Consider the following 24,895-nt stretch of genomic DNA (forward strand, 5'->3'; position numbering starts at 1 on the left):
CGGTATTTTTTAACGGCGGGGAATTAATTTTGTTTACACCGTCCTCACAATTTTTACAAATGGCGACGTTCTCCCAACAATAAAACCAACGAGAAAGAAAAAACAAAAACCATTTCTTGAGGTAAATTAATTGTTGTCTTTTGCGTATAATTATTATTTTTTTTTTTTGTAAATGTGAAAAATTAAGAGGAAATATTAATTTCTTTTGTCGACATGATCGTGATTAGATATGACATATTTTATACGCGGAAAAAAAAAAACGGTAAAATTATACCTTTTTCTCTGGCGTTAAAATTTATTTACTAACAGTAAACACATTAATTTATTTAGTTAACATTTTTATTTAATAAACTGTAAACATTTCTGGCTACATATATGCATACACGTTTCTATGTTTGTACAAAGAAAGACGACAAATTAAACAAGGGAAATAAATCGTAAAACAAGGGAATGATTTTTAAATTGAATTGTTAGGTGAAAGTACAGAATAGTTACAACACACGCTCCACTCGCCATGTTAAGAATGGCTTTCTAAATAATGTTATTATTTTACTGCAGTAACATAAATGCAAATTAACTGCAAGAACAGTATTTTAATTAAATTGGGTTTGTATTACTGAACACATAGATTCGAAAAAGTTGTCAAAAAACAAATGTTATCAAAAGCAAGATAAGTTACTTTTCTACCTAACTGGGTATGTTTTTAGTGTTTTCATTTAACGTAACATGTTTATTCAGCTCGAAAAACAGACAGTGTTTACCGATGTATTGGAAAGTTAAAAAATGGCGCCCGACTCTCTCTTTGACACGGTAAGTTTGGGAAAAGGAGTTAAAATAAAAAACGAGACAAAATACTGTTAGAAACTCGCACAATATATGTTACCGTGACATAGGCTGACATATATTCGGTGGGTTTTTGACAGTATTTTGTGTAGTTTTTCCAAACTTACTGTACTGTTAAAAACCTACCGATTATGTGTCAGCCTATGTCACGCATGGTAACATATATTGAGCGAGTTTCTAACAGTATTTTGTATAGTTTTTTTATTTTTAACTCATTTTCCCAAACTTACCATGTTGAACAGAGAGAATTTTGTAAGAAAACACAGACGGAATTTGATGAACGACATTATCATTATTTTTTATTTTTTGCGAATTAGTCCACCGGGCAAATTATTCCTCACAGTATATAAATAATCAATAGAGGATCGATTCTATAATAATACATACGCAATCTGCATAAATTAAAATATCATGTTTTTAGCATATTGTACAAACAACCGGGCAACGCCGGGTCGCCGGGCTGCCAGCTGGTATCAAAATAAACACCAGGTGCTTCTACATTATATACATGGAAAAAAATATTGAATTTCAAGCGAAAGAATTGTCAGGTCTCAAATAGTAACATGTCCAAAAATTAAGAAAGACGATAAGGTAGAAAAATAATTATCAATGAAAAAAAAAAGAAATCGTGAAATCATTGTATTATGCTTACTTAAAAAAAAAGAAAAAAAAAAAGATCAGTTGATAGGGGAGATAATTAAGTTCTGTTGCTTACGTCACGTGATGAACGTAAGTCATAATGTCAGACAAAATTTATTCCCCATATAAACTTTATCGAAAACAGTTTTTCCGTTAATAATTATTTGGCACTTGTACAGTTTAATCACGACATTAAAAAAAATGAAAATATTGAAAAAAGGTTATATTTAACGTATCTGTTATAGAACAAAGTTCTCCTGAAAAAATTTCCCTTAATTTCATCAAGTAGTTTCTTTTTTTTTTACAGCGAAAAAAATTTGATACTGAGCAAAAGGTTCGATTTTTAGGAAGAAAAGGTAGTTATTAAAGATGGGGAGGGAGTATCGGTGCTTTAAATTGAGTTATCTCCTCATGGCATGTTAAAAATTTCCATAATGGCTGACTTCAGCGCGTTCTCATAAAAACGTGTTTTTCCGCTGTAAAAAAAAACAAAAAAAATACTCAATCAAATTGAATGAAATTTTTTTTTTTTCGGAGATTTTCAGTCTAAAACGGATATATACAATATAACCTTTTTTTTGATATTTTCATTTTTTTAATGTCTTAAAAGTATACTCTATAAGATTTCCAGCTACAGTATAGCTGGCAATGTTTTCTCAATTATTAAATCATTTCTCTCTGATAGGTTTATAAGAGCAGTGGTTAATGGGTAAGAATCAGAAGATCTCAGTATTAATGCTGGAGTCCCTCAAGGGTCCATCCTGGGCCCAACTCTCTTCCTGATCTACATCAATGATCTCTAAAATCATTCATAGACATTTATGCTGACGACACTACCATCTATGGCAACACTTCAAAGGCCGTAAATGACCAAGTTCTCTCTGATTCTCTCTCCTCTGATCTTGAGCACGTGGTGCCATGGGGAAATATGTGGCTGGTTAATTCTAATGCATCTAAAACCAAGTTTCTATCTTTACATCAACAACACTGATTTCCATCTGGCATCAATTGAAATGAATGGCTCTCGTCTTGGGGAGTCGTCATGTTTTGACAAGCTTCTGGGTCTGACCTTTACTCCTGATCTGAAATGGAACACGTACATCAAATTTGTTGCCAATGCTGCTGGAAAAATGGTGGGATCCTTCTACCGCTCCAGTAGATATCGCACTGCTGATGTAATTCTCTACTTGTATAAGAGCCAAGTATGTCCAAGGATGGAGTACTGTGGCCCCATCTGGGCCGGAGCTGTGAGAAGCAACTTATCCTGCCTTGACAGAGTTCAAAATAGACTTCGTAGCCTAGTGGGTATGCTCTTTTCTCTTCTCTGCAACCTCTTTTCCACAGAAGAGACGTTGCAAGAGTCTTTGCTTTACTGTTATTTTCATGGCAAGTGCTCATCTAAGCTCCAATCTGTAGTCCCTCCTTGCCAAACTTTCACGAAAAACCCTTGTCGAGCTGAAACCGCTATCAATAATTTACCCCACTCTTTATCTGTGCCTATACCTAAACGTAGATTCCATGAACAAAGCTTCTTTCTTAGAACTGCACATAGATAGGTGATAACATACTACGAACATTAAATTAGTGTTCTATATACTAATTTAATGTTTGTAGTATATCACCTATTCTATGTTTTAATAAATAGGATCTCCTGATCGAATAATTTATAATCTGGAAACCGTGGCACACGTATGTACGTACGTACGTTAAAGGTACTAATATATAGACTAGCAGGATCTGTGGAAATTCCACGGTAATTGAAAATTTAAAAAACACACCTATAATATAAATCACATCTGTCTGTTTAAATGTATGTATGTATGTCTCGCAAAAACTTTCGACAGAGGTGATGAATTTTCACAAGATCAGTATCATTTTGAAGATCAACCCTTCGGACGACAAATATTGAAAAATTGGCCAATATTCCTTTTTTTTTTTTTTTTTTTTTTTCTTTCCCACCTTTGCGTCACGGGTTTGAGCCTGCCTGCCTACTACAACTTTTTTTGTTTTTTTGCTCAACATACACCTCCAAACATCCGGGCACCCAGACTAGTTATGAATAAAAAATAAAATAAAACAAACAACGATGGATTTAAAACAATTTTTGGTAAATTTTTTTAGCAAAATTTTTGTTTTTTAATCTTTTAAAGCTAAAAGGAATTGATTTAAAAAATTTCAACACACAATACATTGTTTTATTTTTTTATTTTTTTCTGAATAATTTTTTATATAAATTGTAAAGGGACAGATGTCTCTGATGTATCGTTATTTTCATGGAAAGTGTTCGACTGAGCTTCAATCTATGGTCCCCACTCGCCAAACTTTCACAAGAAACACTCGTCTAGCTGTAAACACTATCAATAATTCCCCCCACTCTTTATCTGTGCCTAAACCTAAACGTAGATTCCATGAACAAAGCTTCTTTCTTAGAACTGCACGCCTGTGGAATTGTCTTCCATTTTCCTGCTTTCCACAATATGGTTGTCTTCAAGTCTAACGTAAATAAGTTCTTGATGAGCATATAAGTTATCAAATTTACCAAATTTTCATTACTAATGATTACTATATTGTCCAATTTCTACTGTACACTCTTTAACCCTTATCCTTGAGTGGCCTCTTGGCCTTGATAATGTGGTGATGCCTATGTAAAAAAAAAAAAAATTCACTTGCACATTTTTTTTTTAATCTATAATAAAAAAAAAAGTAAGTCTCTTCAATATGAATTTTTCTTTATTATAAAATAAAATAGCCAATTTAAAACAGACAGCCATCTTTTTTTTTTTTTTTTTTTAATATTTTTAGAGAAGGGACGATTTTTTACTGATAAAGAGCAACATCGAGGGTGGGGGTACAGGGACTCGTAGTTCGTCGGAGCATCCACCATTAAAATACCTATAAGACAGGCAGGGGGATGCAACATTTCATCGATGGGACAGAGGCTGAAGCTTAGATGACAGTTCAGGATCTATCAGGTGTTTTGAACCCTGTCCAGGAGTAAGAAACTAGTAGCAGATGCACCAGTCCAAATGTGACAACAATACTCTATCCATAGGCGAATCATGGCCTTGTAGAGGTATAGGATACTTTCAGGCATAACTTTCTAGCACAGTAGAGAGAGCCTACCTTCTACACAGCAGCCTTGGCAATGTTCTTTATCAAATAAAAAGTGCTTGTGTAAGTTGGTGATCTCTTAAATTCACGCATTTCAGGTGAAAACATTATGTACTTGCATGTCATTTGGCAAAATTGGTATAAATTACGAAAATTATGGAAAATGATCCAGTGAAGGATGTGTCAGACGTATTTTTAACAAAAAGTATTGTCCACAATTACGTTTTGTTTTAAAATAGCAGGTCCTGAATATAAGTCTAGGGAGATAAATCATACTGAATTGGTCGCACAACTCTTCTACATTAAAACATACGATAAAATTCGATAATTGAATAAATTCTATCTGTACTTGTAATTGTTTTTCTACTGGATCATTTTTTTCATAATTTTTTGGAATTTATACTAATTTCGACATGGCACGTATGTGAGAATGTTTTCACCTGTAATGCATTGGTTCAAAAAAAAAAGAAAGTCGCCGTCTACACAAGCATGAAATAAATAAATGATTATGTCCCTTGCGGTCTTCCGTAACTTTTCATACCACGTGATCAACGTCTGTTGGGGTTTACGTCGTCACGTGACAACAATGGGTTTTATTTTTTTTTGTTGTTGTTTTTTTAATAAAATTAATTCTCAATAAATTTTATTCACAGAAATAAGTTTAAAAAAAAAAAAAAGGAAGTAAAATTAATTTAAAAAATATTTTATATTATTTAATAACATCCGGTTATCTTCAAGTTGGAGGTGTTTTTTTTTTTGTTTGTTTATTTTACTTCCGTTTTCTGCTGAGCGTTCTGCTTCATGTTGACTGCCTTGGAAAAGTGCATTAAACGTTTATCAATTTTAAAATAAGCAAACAAACTTTATTGTCTTTCAGAATTGTTTTATTGGTACATATTCAGAGAACGTACTGTGCTAAAATAACAACGTTAAAGGGGAGGGTGTTTTGTAACTATTGTACTTTCACCTAACAATTTAATAAACAAAAATACCGTAAAACTTGAAAATACTATGGCACGATAACCTCTCTGCATAAACGCTGTTTTATTTTCAATAATAAATTTAAAAAAAAAAGGGTAAAACTATACAAACACCGTGACAGCGAATTAACCCTACCCCTAACCCTAACCCTAACCCCTAACCCTAAACCTAACCCTAAACCCTAACCCTAACCCTAACGCTGTCACGGTGTTTGTATAATAATACCAAAAAAAGTACTCATGCAGAGAGTGATCCGTGCTGAAATAATAACGTTATTTAAAAAGCCATTCTTAATATGGGGAGGGGAGGGTGTTTTGTATCTATTCTGTACTTTAACCTTACAATTGAATAATAAAAAAAAAAAAAAAACTTTAAACGTGGAAATACGATTTAAAATATAGCGCGGATCACTCTCTGCATTAGCACAAAAAAAAAAAAAACTGTAGTACAAATTTAGAATTTAACTTAATTTTTAAAACAATTGGCAAATATGTATTTCAGCGGCATAAATTATTTGACTGACAAAAATTTTTAAAAATTATTTATTTTTATATAAAACACATTATTAAAACCTAAGGCTGAAATAAAATCCGAATTTTTTTTTTTTTTTTTTTTTTTTTTTAAATAAAACATGGACACCAAAAATCATGGTCCCATGGTCCCACCCCCCAAAAAAGCATAATAATTTGAAAAAAAAAAACAAAGAATGGCGATATGAAAAAAAAAAAAAAAAAAAATGGAGGTTTGTATTACTACACATAGATTCGAAAAAGTTGTTAAAAAAACAAATAAATGTTAAAGGCAAAATAAGTTACTTTTCTCAATAACTGGATAATTTGTTAGCGTTTTTATTTAATGTAACATGTTTATTCAGCTCGAAAAACATAGTGTTTACCGATGTATTGGAAAATTTAAAATGGCGCCAGAGTCTGTTAAACACGGTAAGTTTTGGAAAATGAGTTAAAAATAAAAACTATACAAATACTGTTAGAAACACGCTCAATGTATGTTACCGTAACATAAGCTGACATATATTCGGTCGGTTTTTAATAGTATTTTGTATAGTTTTTTTATTTTTTGCTCATTTTCCCAAACTTACCATGTTCAACAGAGTCCGGCGCCATTTTAAATTTTTCAGTACATTGGTAAACAGTTTTTTCGAATTGAATAAGCATGTTACATTAAATAAAAACACTAAAAGATTATCCAGTTAGGTAGAAAAGTAACTTATCTTGCCTTTGATAACATTTATTTGCCATATAGTTGAAAAAGCTGGTGATGTTACCACTGTACTAATGTGACACACATATGAACTGATTAAAAATTAAAAATAAACTAAGATGAATGTACAAAATGTATAACGATTTTTTTTTTTCAATTTTGACCTATTTTTGACCCCTTAACTATTTTAACCGGCCCATAAAAGAATGGTCCATAAAAAATCCAATCATTTGAGGCCCCTAACGTCACTCGTCAACTTTTAGTTTTGGAAGAGATAGAGTTTGAAAATATGGAGACAGACAGACAAACATAGTGAGTTTTATAAATTAGATTATTGAAAATACATCTAAAAAAAATTTGTATTAAGAATTATTGAAATTATTATTTTTTAAGAATTATTGAAAACAAATTTTGTGGCAAAGAATCAAAACCAACTATTTTGGGAATATTATGCATTGGATACGTTTTTTTTTATGATGTTTAAAATTTTGTTGTTTTGATTTCAATAATTTCATTTTTTTATTTTAATTTCAGTAATTTTATCTTTATACTTTCATAAATATATATTTATTGTATAAATTCAAATAAAAAACTTTTATTTTTAAAATTTCATAAACATATATTTATTGTAATAAAATCAAATAAGAAACTTTTATTTTTAAAATTTCATAAATATATATTTATTGTATAAATTCAAATAAAAAACCTTTTTTTTTTAATTTCATAAACGTATATTTATTGTAATAAATTCAAATAAAAAACCTTTTTTTTTTTTAATTTTATAAACGTATATTTATTGTAATAAATTCAAATAAAAAACTTTTATTTTTAAAATTTCATAAACGTATATTTATTGTAATAAATTCAAATAAAAAACCTTTTTTTTTAATTTTATAAACGTATATTTATTGTAATAAATTCAAATAAAAAACTTTTATTTTTAAAATTTCATAAACGTATATTTATTGTAATAAATTCAAATAAAAAACTTATTTTTAAAATTTCATAAACGTATATTTATTGTAATAAATTCAAATAAAAAAATTATTTTTAAAATTTCATAAACGTATATTTATTGTATAAATTCAAATAAAAAACCTATTTTTTAAAAAATCTCATAAACATATTTCTTATAAAATTTCAAATAAAATAAAAGATTTTTTTTTAAATTTTGTTATTAAAAGTGCAAATAAAGACTAATTGTGTTATTTTTTTATCTTTTTATAATTTTGTTGTATACTTTTCAATAAATGTCCTTTTCTTATATTTTATTTCAATAAATCGCTTCACAATAGAAATACTGAAAAAAAAAAAATGAAAGGGAAAGAACTGATTAGCCTGTAGCAGCTACGCCGGAAGTTAGGAAGTACGGTAGCAGACTATAACCATGTTTGTATATCCATACATCTCTCCTTAAATCAGTTACGCATTATATATTTAATATTTTTTTTTTTTTTTTTTTTTTTCATTTTCAGATATTTTCGCTCACAAGGCATAGCTACTAACCGGGATTCTGATTAATAATACGATGGTGCCAATAAATAACGGAATGCAAGACTTCCTCTTCTTAAAATGATTACTTTGTGATGACTGAGAAAAAAGAAACTGGATTCTGTTCGAAAAGTAAAAGGAATTAAAAATAATTTACAAAGAAGACGAAAATTATACAAAAATATAAATTTTGTGGCGATTAATCGGAAAACATTTGTGCCAAAAACTATTCTTATAATTGTTTTTTTTTTCTTTTTTGGTTTGGTTTTAAACTTAATTTTTCATTGCTAGTACTAATGACAAATCGATGAATATTTATAAATTTTAAACTACCTATAAAATTAAAATCACTGCCGCCACCCCTTCCCAGGTATATTTTTACATTTGCGAAAGGTTACATGGGTTTGTGCACTAATTGGAAAAGTTGCAAAACGACAACTCTATAGCTAAATATTTAGAGATTCGGAATTGGAAATTTAGATCAGAATCAGTAATTGTATTGGAATCAAGAAAACTATTGGAATCGACCTATCACGTGTGTGTATATATATATATATATATATATATATATATAATCTGTACATACCCAGCGTTGCCAGGTAAAAACGTATTGCCAGGTCGAGGGTTTAGTCACATATTATTTAAGATATGCCAAATATTCTAAGTTGTTACGCTTTTCCTGAAAGTTGACCATATTTTGGATTTTTGAAAGCATAAAACATAATCATCTTCATCTTTGAAACTCAAACGGGAAATAAAATCTCATAGCTTAAAGGGAAATAACTCATAAGTTAAATGAAAACTTACTTTCGTTTTTAAACGCAGCCGATTTTGGTTTTAATAATTAAAAACAAATTAAATAAATCAACTTCATTAAAAAATTAGAGCTAGATGTTCTTTCATGTAATATGCAAATGAGATAACCTCTTAAATTTTAATTAATTTTGAATAAATAGCATATATAGATATCATGCAGGAATAAAAGTCTAGAAGAGTCTGTTTTCAGTATTAAAATTTATTGTGAACAAACAAACAAACAGACAGACAGGAATACAAATTTATTATAATAGCTATATGTATGCATATTTGTCAGTATTTCATTAAAAAATAAATACCTTTGGTTAATGCTTTTCTGTTAAAAAAAAAAAACATGGAGAAAACTTTAACCGAGTTGAACGCAATCACGCCGACTCCACTGTCAATTCCAAAAGTGGGGAAACAATCAACTTCAAACGACAAGGGAGACGACTCCTCCGAATACCACTGCGATCTCTGCGGCAAAACCTACACGCAACTATCGCACCTGGAGAACCACCGAACCATCACGCACTCGCTAACGCTGCGAATCAAGAACAGCTACAACCCCCATACCAACAACCACCATTACCGCAGCGTGCCGGTCAGCAACCTCGACGGTGGGACGAACGCGCACAAGTGTGCAGAATGTGGAAAGTCGTTCTCACGCAGCCACCATCTCGATCGTCACAAGTTGATCCACAGCGGGATCCGGCCATACAAGTGCAGCATCTGTTCGAAGGAGTTCACGCGTAACTACCATCTCGTCCGGCACATGTACACACACACGGGGGAGAAGCCTTTTAGCTGCGACATCTGCGCCAAAGCGTTTTCTCGCTCAGACAAGCTCAAGAGGCACTCGATGACGCACATGGTGCCGCCTTATAAGGAAATTCGATGAACCTTGATCCTCCAAAAAATTTTTAAACGTACCATTTGTCAACACTCATCAAAAAAAAAAAAAAGGTGCTTGTGCAGAATTTGAACCAGACGTAACTAACTGGCTGCTCAGCTTTGCTCGGAACATGTCGACTGCCAGTTTTCACAGAGGGCATAAATACAACGCTACTCAACGAAAATACTGAAGAAAACATTTAAATATAATAAAATCACCAAAAAAAAAAATAATGAATATAAAAAAAGAAATAACAACCTACCGTAAAAATTTCTGTTTTTTTTGTTTTTTTTTTTTTAACGAAAAAAAAATAAACAAGTTGTATTCACACCGTAAAAACAACAAACGGACTTATACTTTCTGATTTTTGCTCCAACAACAACATGGCAAAAAAAAAAAAAAAAAAACATACTAAAGATGAAGGTTACCTTTCGAAATGTATTTCAATATAAATTTCAAACAAAATAAATGTCTGTTTATTTTGTAATAATGCGTTGTTTTGGCTTCAAACATATATAATACATATTTTATTTTTATTTTATTCAAAAAATTTTTTTAATCAAACAAAATTGAATAAAACTAATAAGAAAACCATTTTTTTTTTTTCATATTTTTTTTTAACAAAAGTTTAAAGAAAAAAGCACTTTTTTATGCGCTTTTCATGTATTTTTTTTTCTTTTTTTTTTTTCATTTTTCTTTCATTTTTGTAACTAATGTAAAATAATTTTTTTTTTTTTTTTTTCATGAACATTTTTTTTTACCTTACAAGGTGGGACTGGGCAACCAATTTTTTAAAATTAGATTAAATTAAGACAGCCGGGATATTCCCCTAGAAATAGTTTGATGTGACCGTAGAAAAGTCTATGTCAAAGTCGGGTGAAAAGAGACAGCGGATGTGGAAGGAACTTTGCCAACCCAGTCAGGTAAATTTCCGATATTTGGTTTAAAATGGAGACAAGAGGATCGTTACCAAATTTTTTTACCACATAAACTCTAAAAGAAAACTGTTGAAGTTCCTGGCTGGTCCCATTGACTTTTTTTTTCCCAATATTTCCTCCAAAGATCATCTGCTCCTTTGCCACGCATTGATTGGCATCTTAGATTGGATTACAGTCAAACTTGAGCACATGACGTCACGTTCTGAGCAAAACCGTGTGGACGGTTAGTTACATTGGGTTTAAATTCTGCGCAAGTACCAAAAAAAATTTCTGAAATATGATTGCAACGTATGCACCAAAAATAAAATACCATTCATCGACACTTACTGAAAAAAAAAAAAAAATTCTGAAATATGATTGCAACGTATGCACCAAAAATAAAATACCATTCATCGACACTTATTGAAGATAAAAAAAATTTCTGAAACATGGTTGCAATGTATGCGCCAAAAATAAAATGCCGTTCGACACTTATTGAAAATAAAAAAAATTTCTGAAACATGGTTGCAACGTGTACACCAAAAAAAAAAATATCATTTATCGACACTTATCGAAAAAAACATTTTCTGTAAGATATATAGTTGCAACTATATAATACCATTTATTGACATTAATTGAAAAAAAATATTTTGAAAGATATAGTTGCAACATGTACGTAAAAAAAAAAATACCACTTATCGAAAAAAACATTTTCTGTAAGATATATAGTTGCAACTATATAATATCATCTATTGACACTTATTAAAAAAAAAATACCATTTATTGACACTTATTGAAAAAAAAAAAAAAATTTTAATGTAGTTGCAACGTGTATGTAAAAAAAAAAAAAAATACCATTTATCGACACTTATTAAAAAAAAAAAAAAAATTCTGAAACATAAAATACCATTTATCGACATTTATTGAAAAAAATATTTCTGAAACATAATTGTAGCGTGTGCACCAAAAAAAGATAAACAACCAAAATTTGAAATATTCAGTCTACTGGTCTCATCTTGAGTGTTATTTTGGCAACGTTTTGCTTGATCTAATCTCTGACCTTCTTTGGGTGTATCTTGTTTTGTTAAAACTAAAAGTATATATATATATATATATATATATATATATACAGGGTGTTCAAAAAGTCACCGAAGAGTTTTGAACTTAAATAGATTCTTTATTTTTAATATCTTTCTATAATTTTGATACAATCTGACTAAGACGTTGAGAAATTGAAAAAAAAAAATGCTAAATTTAAACAATTTTTATTCATGAAAAATAATGTCTTTTAAATGTTGCCCATTTTTAGCTTTGCGTATTTGTGCTCTTTCCAAAACATCATTCATGACAGATTGCAGAATCTCTGGATTATGATTTAACTCCCTTATTTCATTCCTGATGCTTTCCTCCAATTCTTGCAGACTCTTTCTTTAAGATATCCCACACAAGAAAAAGTCGGTGCTAGTCAAGTCTGGGGAACGTGGTGGCCTTGTCAAAGCAAAAGATAATGTTGTCTCTAAAGTATTGTCTGAGAAACTCGCTCGCCATATGTGCCGTTGCCCTATCTTGTTGGAACCATAATCTGGGCTTGTTTTGAATTTGTGCGTGCAGAAAGTTAGTAATTATAGTCCATTATCTATCTCCAGTAACCGTGACAGCATTTTCATCTTGAGCTTCAAAGAAATAACGTCCAATAATCTTCTCCTCTGTTACTGCACATAATAGAGTGCACTTTCTTGGGACCGTGGTGGCCATTTGACATTGCCAATGCGAGAGATAATGTTGCCGCCAAAGCATTGCCTGAGAAGCTCCATGGTATCTCTTGCGCTGTATGCACCGTTGCCCCATCTTGTTAGAACTATATTTGGGGTGTATTTTGAATTTGTAGGCACAGGAAGTCTGTAATCATAATCAGCTATCTTTCTCCAGTAACAGTGACAGCATTTTTGTCTTGAGCTTCAAAAAAATAAGGTCCAATAATCTTCTCCTCCGTTATTCCACGCCATTTTATGGATTTTTTTTTTTTTTTTACATAGGCATCACCAATTATCCAGGCCAAGAGGCCACTCGAGGATAAGGGTTAAAGAGTTTACAGTAGAAATTGGACAATATAGTAATCGTTAGTAAATGGAAATTCAGTAAATTTGTTAACAAGTGGAACGGCTAATCAAGAATTTGTTTGCGTTAGATTTGAAGACAACCATACTGTAGTTAGCTGGAAAGCAGGAAAATGGAAGACAATTCCACAGGCGTGCAGTTCTAAGAAAGAAGCTTTGTTCATGGAATCTACGTTTAGGTTTAGACACAGATAAAGAGTGGGGGGAATTATTAATAGTGTTTTCAACTAAATGAGTGTTTCTTGTGAAAGTTTGGCGAGGGGGGATCATAAACTGAAGCTCAGTCGAACATTTTCCATGAAAATAACGATACAGCAGAGACAAACTCGCAACATCTCTTCTGTGAGATAGAGGTTGCAGGGAAGAGAAAAGGACATCTACGAGGCTATGAAGTCTATTTTGAACTCTATCAAGGCAGGACAAGTCCTTTCTAGCAGCTCCTGCCCAGATGTGGCAACAGTATTCCATCCTTGGACGTTTCTGGCTCTTATATAGATAAAGAATTGCATCAGCAGTAAGATATCTACTGGATCGATAGAAGGATCCGACCATTTTTCCAGCGGCCTTGGCAACAGATTTGATGTATGAGTTCCATTTAAGACCAGGAGTAATCTGTAATTTTGTTGGTTAACAAATGAAAATAGGCTTCATCTAACATAATCAACTTTTGCAGAAAATTGGGGTCATTCCAGACAAATTCTTGCATTTGAACTGCATATTGAACCCTTGTTTGAAATTCTTCAGTGTTGAATAAGCTGCACTTTATAAGGAAAGAGTTTTAAACTTTGCAGAATATTGAGTACTGAACTTTGACATATCCCAAGTTATGCGGAACATTGCCGAATCGATGTTTCAGGATGCTGCTTCATGCTCTCTCGTACTCTTTCCCTATTTTCATTTGTGATGATGTTTCGAGGTCTGCCAGCTTGCAGAAGATCAAGTACAGCTCCTTGGTCTTCAAATCGGCGCACAATGTTTCAAATTGTGTTGTGAGTTATCTCTTACATGAAAATGCCGTCGATAAGCTCTTTACGTCAAAACAATTGAGCCCTGATTTTATGTTGTTCAATGCTATACTGATCCATGAATTAATTTCTAAAATATAATCTGCAAAATATCTGAAATAGAGAGAAAAGAATAATCATTAATGGCAAAATAACAAAGATTTTCAACCCTTCAGTAACTTTTTGGACACCCTGTATGTATGTATGTATGTGTGTGTGTGTATGTATGCATGCATGCATGCATGGTTTAGATAAGACGTCATCGGTACCATCGTTTTCAAATCTGATCATAGGGGACCGTTTTAGATACCCATTTCTAGCTCTCTTCAGCCGATACAAAAAAAAAAAAAAGAGATGAGTATTGGCTGAAGAGAGCTTGATATGAGAATCTAACATGGTCCCGTATTATCAGGTTTGAAACCAACGGTACTGATGATTTGTCTCATCTAAACTTTCTATAACTAAAAAAATATAAATAATATGCTCTTATTTTCAGAATTTTTTCTTATAATAGAGCGCTCTGTATGTATATATATATAGCTATGTGTATTGGGGTGGAGAGGGCTCCCGTAAGCCGTGGTGAAGGCAACCCTTCTAGGAGAAGCAAATCTCTGATTTAAAAAACCATAAAGCGGAAGACCAGTACCCGCATTAAGCTGGTCTGCAGTTTAATTTGTTGCTGGCTATCTTGCTCTTGCTTGTTGCTGGATCTCAACATTTTGAACCGAGAGAGAGACTTAGCTGTCGTACAAAGCTAAGACTCTGTAACATCATCTGTGTATAGATACTCCCTCAGGCATTTGGGCTCATGGATTTTAAATGTCTGAGGGAGTGGCACGCGTCTGACAAGACGTTGCAATCATCATATATATATATATATAGAGAGAGAGAGGGAGAGAAAGGGACAAAGCAAATTATGTGTTCAACAATGTTCTGTCTTTATTGTAATACTTGTTCAAGTATATTGTTAACAATAAACTAAAAACCAATATTTGTCCAAAAGTGCTCAATACATGTGTAGAGCTTTTAAATAAATAAAATTATATGAACATTGTAAGGAGTCTACGCAGATCTATCAACGTTTCAACATTTTTATGTTTTGTCAGCACTCCAAGTGAATATCGTAAATAAAAAAAAATAAAAAATTGTTTAAATTTTCCCAGTGGGCTGTCGAAAATGCGGAACAAGCGACAACTTTTATTTTTGACCCAGACATTTTATTTATTTTTTTTTTTTTTTAATTTTTGCTGACAGAAATGGATAAAATCTAAAATAGTAGTTTTTGTTCCTTCCATTTTTTCAATGGCATTCTGGGAAATTTTTTTTTTTTTTTTTTCTAACTACAAAATTCATTTGGAGTCATGAAGAAACATGAAAATGTTAAAACGTTGATGATCCATGTAGACTACTTAGAATGTTCATATAATTTTATACACATATAGATATATATATATATGTGTGTATGCATGTATGTATATAAAAATATGTATGGAAATTAATTGCCATATCTTTTACAACTCGTAAATTGTTCTCACTCGGACAAGATAAAGAGACACTCCATGACGCATATGGTGCCACCTTATAAGGAAATTCGATATATACCCAACCCTAAAAAAAAGAAAGGCAAATAAAATTTGGATTATTCAAACTACTGTTCTTTTCTTGAGTATTATTTTTGCAACATTTCGGCCAATATAACCGCCAACCTTCTTCAGGTGAATCTTTTTTTTTTTTTTTTTTTATAATAAAAATAAAGTATATATATATATATATATATATATATATATTTCAGAATAATGTAATGCAATAAATCTACATGCAAATCCAGTGATTATCGGTCTTAATAAAATAATTCAATAAAAATTAATAAATTAATTTAATAAAAAATAATTTATATGTTTATTAAAAAAACATCTTCACCGGATTGATATAACCAAATATTTACCGGATATCTCTTCTAACCAAAGGAGAAACCAAGGAGTCATGCATACTTCGGATTGTTACCTTGTGCCTTGAAAGAATTGATACACATTGGATCCTATTACCTCCCTGCTATCAAAAATCTTCTGGATTTACCATACAATTTGGATATGAAGTTCAATATCCTTTTCATTCTGAACCAATATATAATTTCCCTTACTCTGATTTAAAAACTTTAATAACTTTTAATTATGACTTTCTATGTTTATTGCATTTAGCAAATTAGGTAAAAACCATTTATAATATTTGCTAATACTTTTTCCTCTGAGGAGATCGGTAAACATCGAAAACCTGTAGGTTAAGGGCTTATTGAATTGTATTCTTTGTCTTGCATAGAAAAAAAATTGTAGATTTGAAATTTAACCATTTCACATCATATAACATTGAAATCACTAAATTATGATGTGTGTGTGTGTGTCTATGTATAAAATCAAGAAATAAAAATTAAGTTTACAAGCCAAAAGTTTCAGTATACAAAAAATTTAAAGTATAAATATTTTAGAATATAAATAATAAAAAATCTTGATACGACTTTAAAAAGAAAATACAACTTTGTTATATATAGGTCATGGAATTGCATTCATCTGCAAAAGATCTAGCTAATTTGCATATTTTTTAAACATTCATTTTAATTAATTATCTATTAGGTTTTTGGTTTGTTTTTTTTTTTGTTTTTTTTTTTTTTAGATCTTTTGCAGATGAATGCAATTCCACGACCTATATATAACAAAGTTGTATTTTCTTTTGAAATAAATAGTAAAAAGGGTTTTTAATATGAATATTAATACACAAAAAAAGACAAATTTATAGGAGTGTGTGTGTATGTTTTTTTCCTTGGATTAAAAAGGATAAGTAATCTATATATCTATAAAAGTGAACGTGTCTGTGTGTGTTTGTGTCTGTGTACATTTCCCTACGCAATAACTCTGTCAATTTTTAGTCTACAGACTCGAAATTTAATATACAAGGTACTGAGATTTGGGAAAATCGATGTGATCAGGTATCGGCCAGAAATTTCGCTGTTAAGGGGTCAAAGTTCAACGATTTGACCTTTGAGAAGTCTACCAAACTCCTCCGACAATTGACATTTTAGATATTGATTCCTTGGACATGGATCTAACTTAATAACTTGATTTGAACCCAAAACAATAAATATTAAGGGGTCATAATAGGGGTCAAAGTTAAAAAAAAATTACCGTTTTTTTTTTTTTTTTTTTTTTTTTTTTTTTTTTTTTTGCTCAGCAAACACCCAGGCAATGTCGGGCACCCATTGCTAGTATTAAAATAAATTGGAAATTTTTAAAAATCATTAAAAAAAAAAAAAAAAAAGAAACTAATAAGTCTAATTTCAAAAATATTGGAACCTACCAATGCGAAAAAAGGTATACATTAATTCACACCCAACTGGGTGATTAAATCCGTACATGCGCCCATATTTGAATCCAACATTACAAGATTTACGTATCTATGTTTTGAAAGAAAATTATGATTCACTCAAAAAACCTTGGTTAAACTTATTTGTTAAATATTAGGTTAAACTTATTTTAATTTATTTATTGCGGACTATTATTCTTATCTTTTATTAGTTGTTGTTTCACGACGTTTCGGCCAACTATTCCTCTGGCCTTCGTCAGGTGGTAACCGCGACGGATAGGAACTTTGAATCTCTTAACTGTATTCTAAGCAATCACTGCCACCCGTAGTTGTTGGCCAAAACGTGGTGAGACGACAAGTAAGCCTTTGGCCGGCTTTGGGTAGGATTGAAACCGCTATCTTCAGACAATGCTCATCTGGAACCGTGAGTGCGATGATAACAACTACAGATGGCAGTGATTGCTGAGAATGCAGTTAGGAAATTCAAAGTTCCTATCCGTCACGGTTACCACCTGACGAAGGCCAGAGGAATAGTTGGCCGAAACGTCGTGAAACAACAACTAATAAAGATGAGGATAATTGTCCGCAATAAATAAATTAATATAAATAATACTCATTTCAATAATGAATTCCAATTAAAATAATATATAGGTAAACTTATTTGTTAAATATTGGGTTGGTGAAAAAACAATATCGTTTTCTCACATATGTTACTTTTATATGTGACTAGCCTGGGTGCCCGGTGTTGCCCAGGTGTTTGGAGGTTCGTGTTGAGACAAAAAAAAAAAAAAAGGAAAAAAAAGTGGTAGCAGGCAGGTAGGCTTGAACCCGTACCACGAAGGCGGAAAAGAATGTGAAAAAAGAAAAAAAAACATGACGTTTGCTGTTGCGCCCATCGGCAAACTGGAAGTGACGTAGGTTTAAATTAACGCTAGTCAATCGAAAATATCAGTGAACAAAAGCGATCCGTCTCTGTAGAAAAGTGCTCAGTCAAAGAATGAATGCTTTTAGCCAATTTTTCAATATTTGTCATCCGAAGGGACAAGCTTCAAAACGATACTAACCTCGTGAAAATCCGTCGCCTCTGTCAAAAGCTTTAGGTAGTCATACATACATTTAAACAGACAGATGAGATTTATATTATAGACTAGCGAGGGGTACCGGGTGTTTGGAGGTGTGTGTGGTTTTGGGTGAATCAAAACTCGGGGGGGGGGGGTAAAATTTAAAAAAATATGTTTTGGTAGGTAAGTATGAGGATCAAACCCGAACCCTTGAGGCAAAGTTGTAAACTAAAGTGTGAAAAAAAATAAAAGTGCGACGTTAACCATTGGGCCACCACGAGATGCTAACGGAAACATGTTTGAATTTAATTACTTAAATTAGCAGGTGCACGTTTTAATGAGGTCAACTTTTGACTGCGGGGTAGCATTTCATTTAGTGCGGGAATGCTTTTTTTTCCCCCCCGCTCCACTTGCCGAAATTGAATAGCAATTGTCTTCTGATATAAGGAAATGATATTTCCACATTGATCAAAGCTGATTGCTTTCGGACATTTCCGGCGATCGAGACCGGAAAAATACCACCAGAATTAGTGTCGCTTTTATTATAGAAAAAAGTCTAATCCACATGCGGCGAGCGACAAATGTTGAATATTTATCTTTCCGAAGTCGAGCAAATTAAATAGACAGGCGAGCTCCGTTGTTAACTCTTGAGATATTATGATTTACATGTGATATAAGAAGTTTTAAAAAGTTGTGAACCGACGACTGCTTCTCTGAAAAAAGCCTTTTGTAGACATACAGAAAAAGCGAACACACATACACACGTGCATACATTTTCGTTTTTATATTCATAGATTTATGAATTCATTGATATATATAACCATGTTATATGTCGATTCTAGTGGTTCTTAATTTGATTAATAAAATTTAGTATTAAAGGAGTTATAATGTTTTGAAATTGAATATCAAAAAACGACACTATTTTTGCACCAAACTAATAATAATAATAATAAATTAATTTTAGTCAGATTAGATTCACAGTTAAGAATATTAAATTTTAAACATTACAAAATTAGGAGATACAATATCATTATCTTCAAGTCTAACATAAACAAGTTCTTGTTGCGCCGTCCTCATAAATAATCTAATTATACCAAATTACTTCTACAAACGATTATTATGCAACTGTCCGAATGACACATTAACACACACATTAACCCCTGTCCTTGAGTGGTCTCTAGGCCTTGATATGTGAAACTACAAGATATGCAAATTCTATACAGCTTATAATAGCGATTTAAGTAAACAAATTTATATTATAACGCAGTTAACTTTACTAAAATTTGATTACGTTGCAAATATTATAATATATTTATAATATTATTGACTAATTAGCCCCGAATAAACATAATATTTTAGTGTTAGTAATATTAATATTGCCCCCTTTGCAGGCAAATTTTCGGCCAAAAACCGATTAAAAAGCTTGCCCTATGCCTGAGTACACTTTATGTAAAATTTCAAATGTTTAGACCAAAAATTGGCCGAGTAATTTTGTAGAGACTGCAGAAGTAAAAATTTTTTTAACTTTGACCCCAATTTTGACTCCTTTAACATTTATTGTTTTTAGGCTCAATATATAAGTTATCAAATTTACCGAATTTTCATTACTAATGATTACTATATTGTCCAATTTCTACTGTACACTCTTTAACCCTTATCCTTGAGTACCCTCTTGGCCTTGATAATGTGGTGATGCGTGTGTAAAAAAAAAAAAAAAAAAAAATTCAAAAATTTGATCCATGTCCAAGTAACCTACATCTAAAATTTCAAGTATTTAGACCCAAAATTATCACGCAGTTAACTTAAATGAAACTGAAATGATCAATTACTAAAATTTGATTACCTTAAAAATATTATAATAATATATTTATAGAGGATAAAAATTACTACCGGAACAATAGTAGAAACTATGAAGCAAGCGAACAACAGAAGTTGTATTTGAGAGAAACCGTTTACCTTATAAGCTTGTATATACTGATGTTTATTAGCGGTTTTCTGTTCGGATAAAGTTAATGTCAAGAGAGAGAGATAAAGCGCCTTTCTAGGGCTTTCCTCATCTAAGTTTTATAGGATGGTGCTTTTTTTTTTGGGGGGGGGGGGGGGGTATTTCATAGCATATCTTTTAAAACTTTATATAGTCATGTTTGGGGGGTATTTCGTCTTATAGATAATATTGGGTCATCAGGAGAGAATACGCACCGTTTATAATATTATTTAACTAATTAGTCCCGAATAAACATAATATTTTAGTGTTGGTAATATTATTATTATCGCCAGACTGAACCCCCCCCCCCAAAAAAAAACACCAAAAAAACACACACACACACACACACACACACACAAAAAGAACACAACAAAAAAAAACACAAAAACACCAAAAAAAAACACAAAACAACAAAAAAAAGAAAGCACAACAAAAAAACACAAAAAAAAATAAAGAAAAAAAACAACAAAAAAACACCAAAAAAAACACACACACACACACAAAAAAAACACAACACAAAAACACCAAAAAAAAACACACACACACAAAAAAAAAACATTAATTTGCGCTGAGTTACGTCCCTTACACTGTTCAAAACTATATTTCCATCAATTGCTCCTTTGGTGACCCTAAGAGACAGTTTTTTCAGGTTACAATGTGGAATACGATGTTTTTTCGGCATCTGGTTACGGTATTTGCCTCACCTTACGGTGTAATTTATAATATTATTTGATTATATACATGTGTATTATCTACTGTACTGTATTTTGTTACTAATTTTTAATGCCGTATCCCGGGGTTCTACTGTATATTTATCTATATATCTATAAAATTGAGAATGTGTGTGTGTGAGGACACTTCTCAGCCTATATACTCGACGAATTTTTGATCTACATGCTTGAAATTTAGTATATAGGATATTCAGACATGTGGAAAACTTTTTAATTGGAAAAAAGGGCTGCTAAAGGATAAAAATTGGTATGTGGGAGTCGTCGGATTTTTATCTGTTTGCTAACTGTTTCACGAATGCACATGTATGAATCGTTCACATTACTGATTATTTATATTGAGAATAAGTAGGTTTGAAAACATCTTTTAAAGATCGTGTCACGCTGGTCTAATGGTTATCATACTTGATTCACTGTCTTTAGGTTTTGGTTTCGATCTCAGCTTGAGTATCCCCCCCCCCCCCCCGTTACAAGAAGTGAACAATAGTTGCAGGCACATGTCTCAGTTTCTGTATTAAAATATATTTATGCAAGGAGTATGGCATAGTTTGCTTGAAGCATTGTTAAAGAATAAACAATATTTTTGAAGACTTACAATACAGGAATGTACAGTCGTTACGAGCAGATAAATGAATAAATAAATGAATAAATAATTTTTTTTTATATTATTTTTTTAATTTATATTTATTTATTTATCTACCTGAATTTTTATTTTTTTTTTTAACTGTGGATGGTACTTATTCCAAAGGTCCTTTCAGGTAATAACCCATCATCAGTGGAGAAACAAGACTAGCCGAGGAGGAGGGGGGGGGGCTAGCTTTGCCCGCGTGTAAAATACGCTTAAATATGATATTTTAATTTATCCAGATTTCGTATATGTTATTATAGAGTCGCGATTTCAAAAGTAAAAAAAAATATATTTGGGTGCCATCGGCTAGAATCAAAAGCTGGTGACGTTACCACTGTACCAACGTGACACGAATATGAACTGACTAAAAATTAAAATTAAAAATAAACTAAGATGACTGTTCAAATGTATAACGATTTTTTTTACAATTTTGACCCCTTAAAACCTATTTTAATTGGCCAAAAACCCATAAAAAAAAGGTTTGTAAAAAAATCCAATCATTTGAAGATCCTAGCGCTACTGTGTGACTGTTAGTTTCGGAGGAGATGGTGTTTGAAAATATGGAGACAGACAGACAGACATATAGCCGTTTATATATTAGATTTTGAATACATTTTTTACAAAATTATTATTATTATTACTATTATTATTTACTCACTAGGAGTAGTCATACAGGCCATCATCAAAAATTTCTCTTTGAGAACAACTTGCAGTGTTCTCTGGAATCTGAGGGACAACAAGTCTCCTCAGATTTCCAGTTCTCTCCATCTCTTTCGATAACCTTTGCAAAAGAATTTGTGTTATCGCAACAGCCGCTTACCAATGATTTCTCATTGGCGGTGACCATTGGCCTTCACTGGAATTTGGGTGGCAATAACCCTCCCCAAGGTCCCGGTCTTCTTTGCATTGATCCAGTGGAGGTCTGGCTAGTGCTTTCTCTCCTTAGTCTTTCCATTTTCTTTGATCCTCATTATTTGGTGTGGCATCAGTTTGTTGGTACGGGTTTAGGTTCTTCCAAGTCCCAAAACTACCGACCAGCTTTAATAATTACTAAACGTACAACAAGTATAAACGACAAGAATTTATTAACAAACATGAAAACATGACAACACTGCAATTCAGAACATTAAGGTAAAAAGATTACTCACTTCAATAGTGGGGTTTACGGGAGGAGTGAGGGCGGTATTCTAGAGTTGTACTCTGCCTGTCCAACATTGTCTTTTAGGAGAAGAACTTTTTGCGTCCGTGCCTCATGTGTACGGACTCTCCTCTTCTTTTCTCAAGGGACCTCACTCCTTACCCTACACCGGTAATCTTATTTATTCCCCTACAAGTTTATGTTGACACACACACACACACACACACACACATACACACACACACAAAAAAAATGTGGGGGGAAGGCAGGTGAGGGGAAGGCAGGTGGGGTTAACCTACAATTATTCAGTTTCAGTTTTCATGATTCCATGTGATGTTTCTTTGTGTTTTACATCTGTAGCAGTTTCTGCGTGTCTGGTTTGCGCCTGTAGCTCATGTGCACTAGTCTCTGCATTCAAGGGTTTTGTAAAGTTATAAGTCCGATCAGTCTCGGAACAAATTCTTATCCATAGTGACGCGAATGGTTCTAAATTAATCTGAATTATTAACTTTAAATATTTACTTGGTATTTCGATTACATGTGTCTTTTTTTTGTTTACAAAATTATTATACTATTATTATCTACATATTAATAGAATAGCATATGTCTTATTTATTTTGTGTGTCACGCTTACATCCGAGTGACTGTCGTTTAATTGTTATGGACTTCCATTTCTCATAATAAATAATTTTACCAAGAATTCTTCATAAGTTTTGGTTTCGGTTTCGATTATAGCTGATGCCACTCCAGTAAGCTAATTTTTTTTTTTAAATAATTTTACCAAGAATTCTTCATGAATTTTGGTTTCGTTTTGGACTCAAATTATATATACAGGGTGGGCCAAAATAAGGGTCCTATCTTTAAATTTGAATAACTTCCACAAAATAAAAGTTAAACTCACCAAACTTTATGTGTGTGTAGACTGACCCTTCCGAGATTTTTTTGAAATAAACAAAACAAATTTTGGCCGAACAACACTTCTTAAAACTTACATTAATTTATGAATTTTTAAAAATAGGACCCGTATTTTGGCCCACCCTGTATATATATATATATATATCTATATATATATACGAGCAAACAGTTAATAAAACATGTTAAAAAACACTTTGAAATGAGTTAAAAACATATTTAATCTGAAAAGGAAACACTAGATAAGTGGATAGTCCTTAATTCGCGGAGTTTCGAAGAAATACTTTCCTTCTCATCAGAGGGTAGGAATTAACAAAATGCGGGATCGGATTTTGCATGCAAAAGTATTTGATGAAACAACAAGTAAGTCAAAGATCTTACTTGAAAACAGAATAAGTGAAGCAGAGGGAATATGGTGAAGAAAAAGGTGATTACACATGAATGGATAGTCTGGTGGAAGATAAATAATCCTGTGACGCTAAAATCCAAATGTATATATAATGTTTTATATATATATATATAATAAATATATATATATATATTTCTTTTTTTTTCTTTTTTTTTTTTTTCATAAGTTTTGATTTTAGTTTTAATTCAAGCTGATGCACTCAAGTCATATGGATTTATTTCTTTTTGATTTTTGAAATTGCAACTTTATGATATATAAAAATCGATAGAACATTAACTCTGTAAGAATTAAAATATCATATTTAAACATGCTTTATGACCGGGCTACACTGGACATCCCTACTAGTATAAATAAAAACTTTTGCAGTTTTAACAAACGAGCTACAATAATATCAGCGGGACAAGACCAAAGGTTAGTATCTGTTCTTCGGATGCTGCACTTCTATTTCTTGTTCTCTTTCGGTGGAGGAGAAATCCTTCACGACTGAGACCATTTTTATTTTTGTACCTTTTCTCCACGTTAAAAAACGACCCTGGTGTCTAACTCTGTCCCGTGGGGAGGCATAGTAAATAGGTACAATAATATCAGAGTGTCTCCATTTACGTTGAGCATCCACAGAATGCCAACATCAATATATTACATATGAAAGAGCTCACTGTGGAGTTTC

At 31.9% G+C, this 24,895-nt stretch overlaps 1 protein-coding gene and 1 long non-coding RNA gene across 2 annotated transcripts in view; one reads left to right on the forward strand and one right to left on the reverse strand.

The window, feature by feature from the left end:
• Positions 1-11,896, forward strand: LOC145268804 (uncharacterized). The gene is made up of 2 exons (XM_080124428.1): positions 1-121; positions 8,271-11,896. The coding sequence occupies exon 2, from the start codon at positions 9,437-9,439 to the stop codon at positions 9,980-9,982; it is 546 nt and encodes a 181-aa protein (XP_079980554.1). The 5' UTR covers positions 1-121; positions 8,271-9,436; the 3' UTR covers positions 9,983-11,896.
• LOC145268805 (uncharacterized) overlaps positions 11,731-24,895 on the reverse strand; it is a 19,091-nt gene continuing 5,926 nt past the window's right edge. Inside the window, exon 2 of the long non-coding RNA XR_013864928.1 lies at positions 11,731-14,128. This is a non-coding gene — a long non-coding RNA (uncharacterized LOC145268805). The remainder of the gene's footprint in view (positions 14,129-24,895) is intronic.

Source organism: Euprymna scolopes, chromosome 44 (genome assembly GCF_053919585.1).
Source record: "Euprymna scolopes isolate OS-2025 chromosome 44, ASM5391958v1, whole genome shotgun sequence".
Lineage (NCBI taxonomy): Eukaryota > Metazoa > Mollusca > Cephalopoda > Sepiida > Sepiolidae > Euprymna > Euprymna scolopes.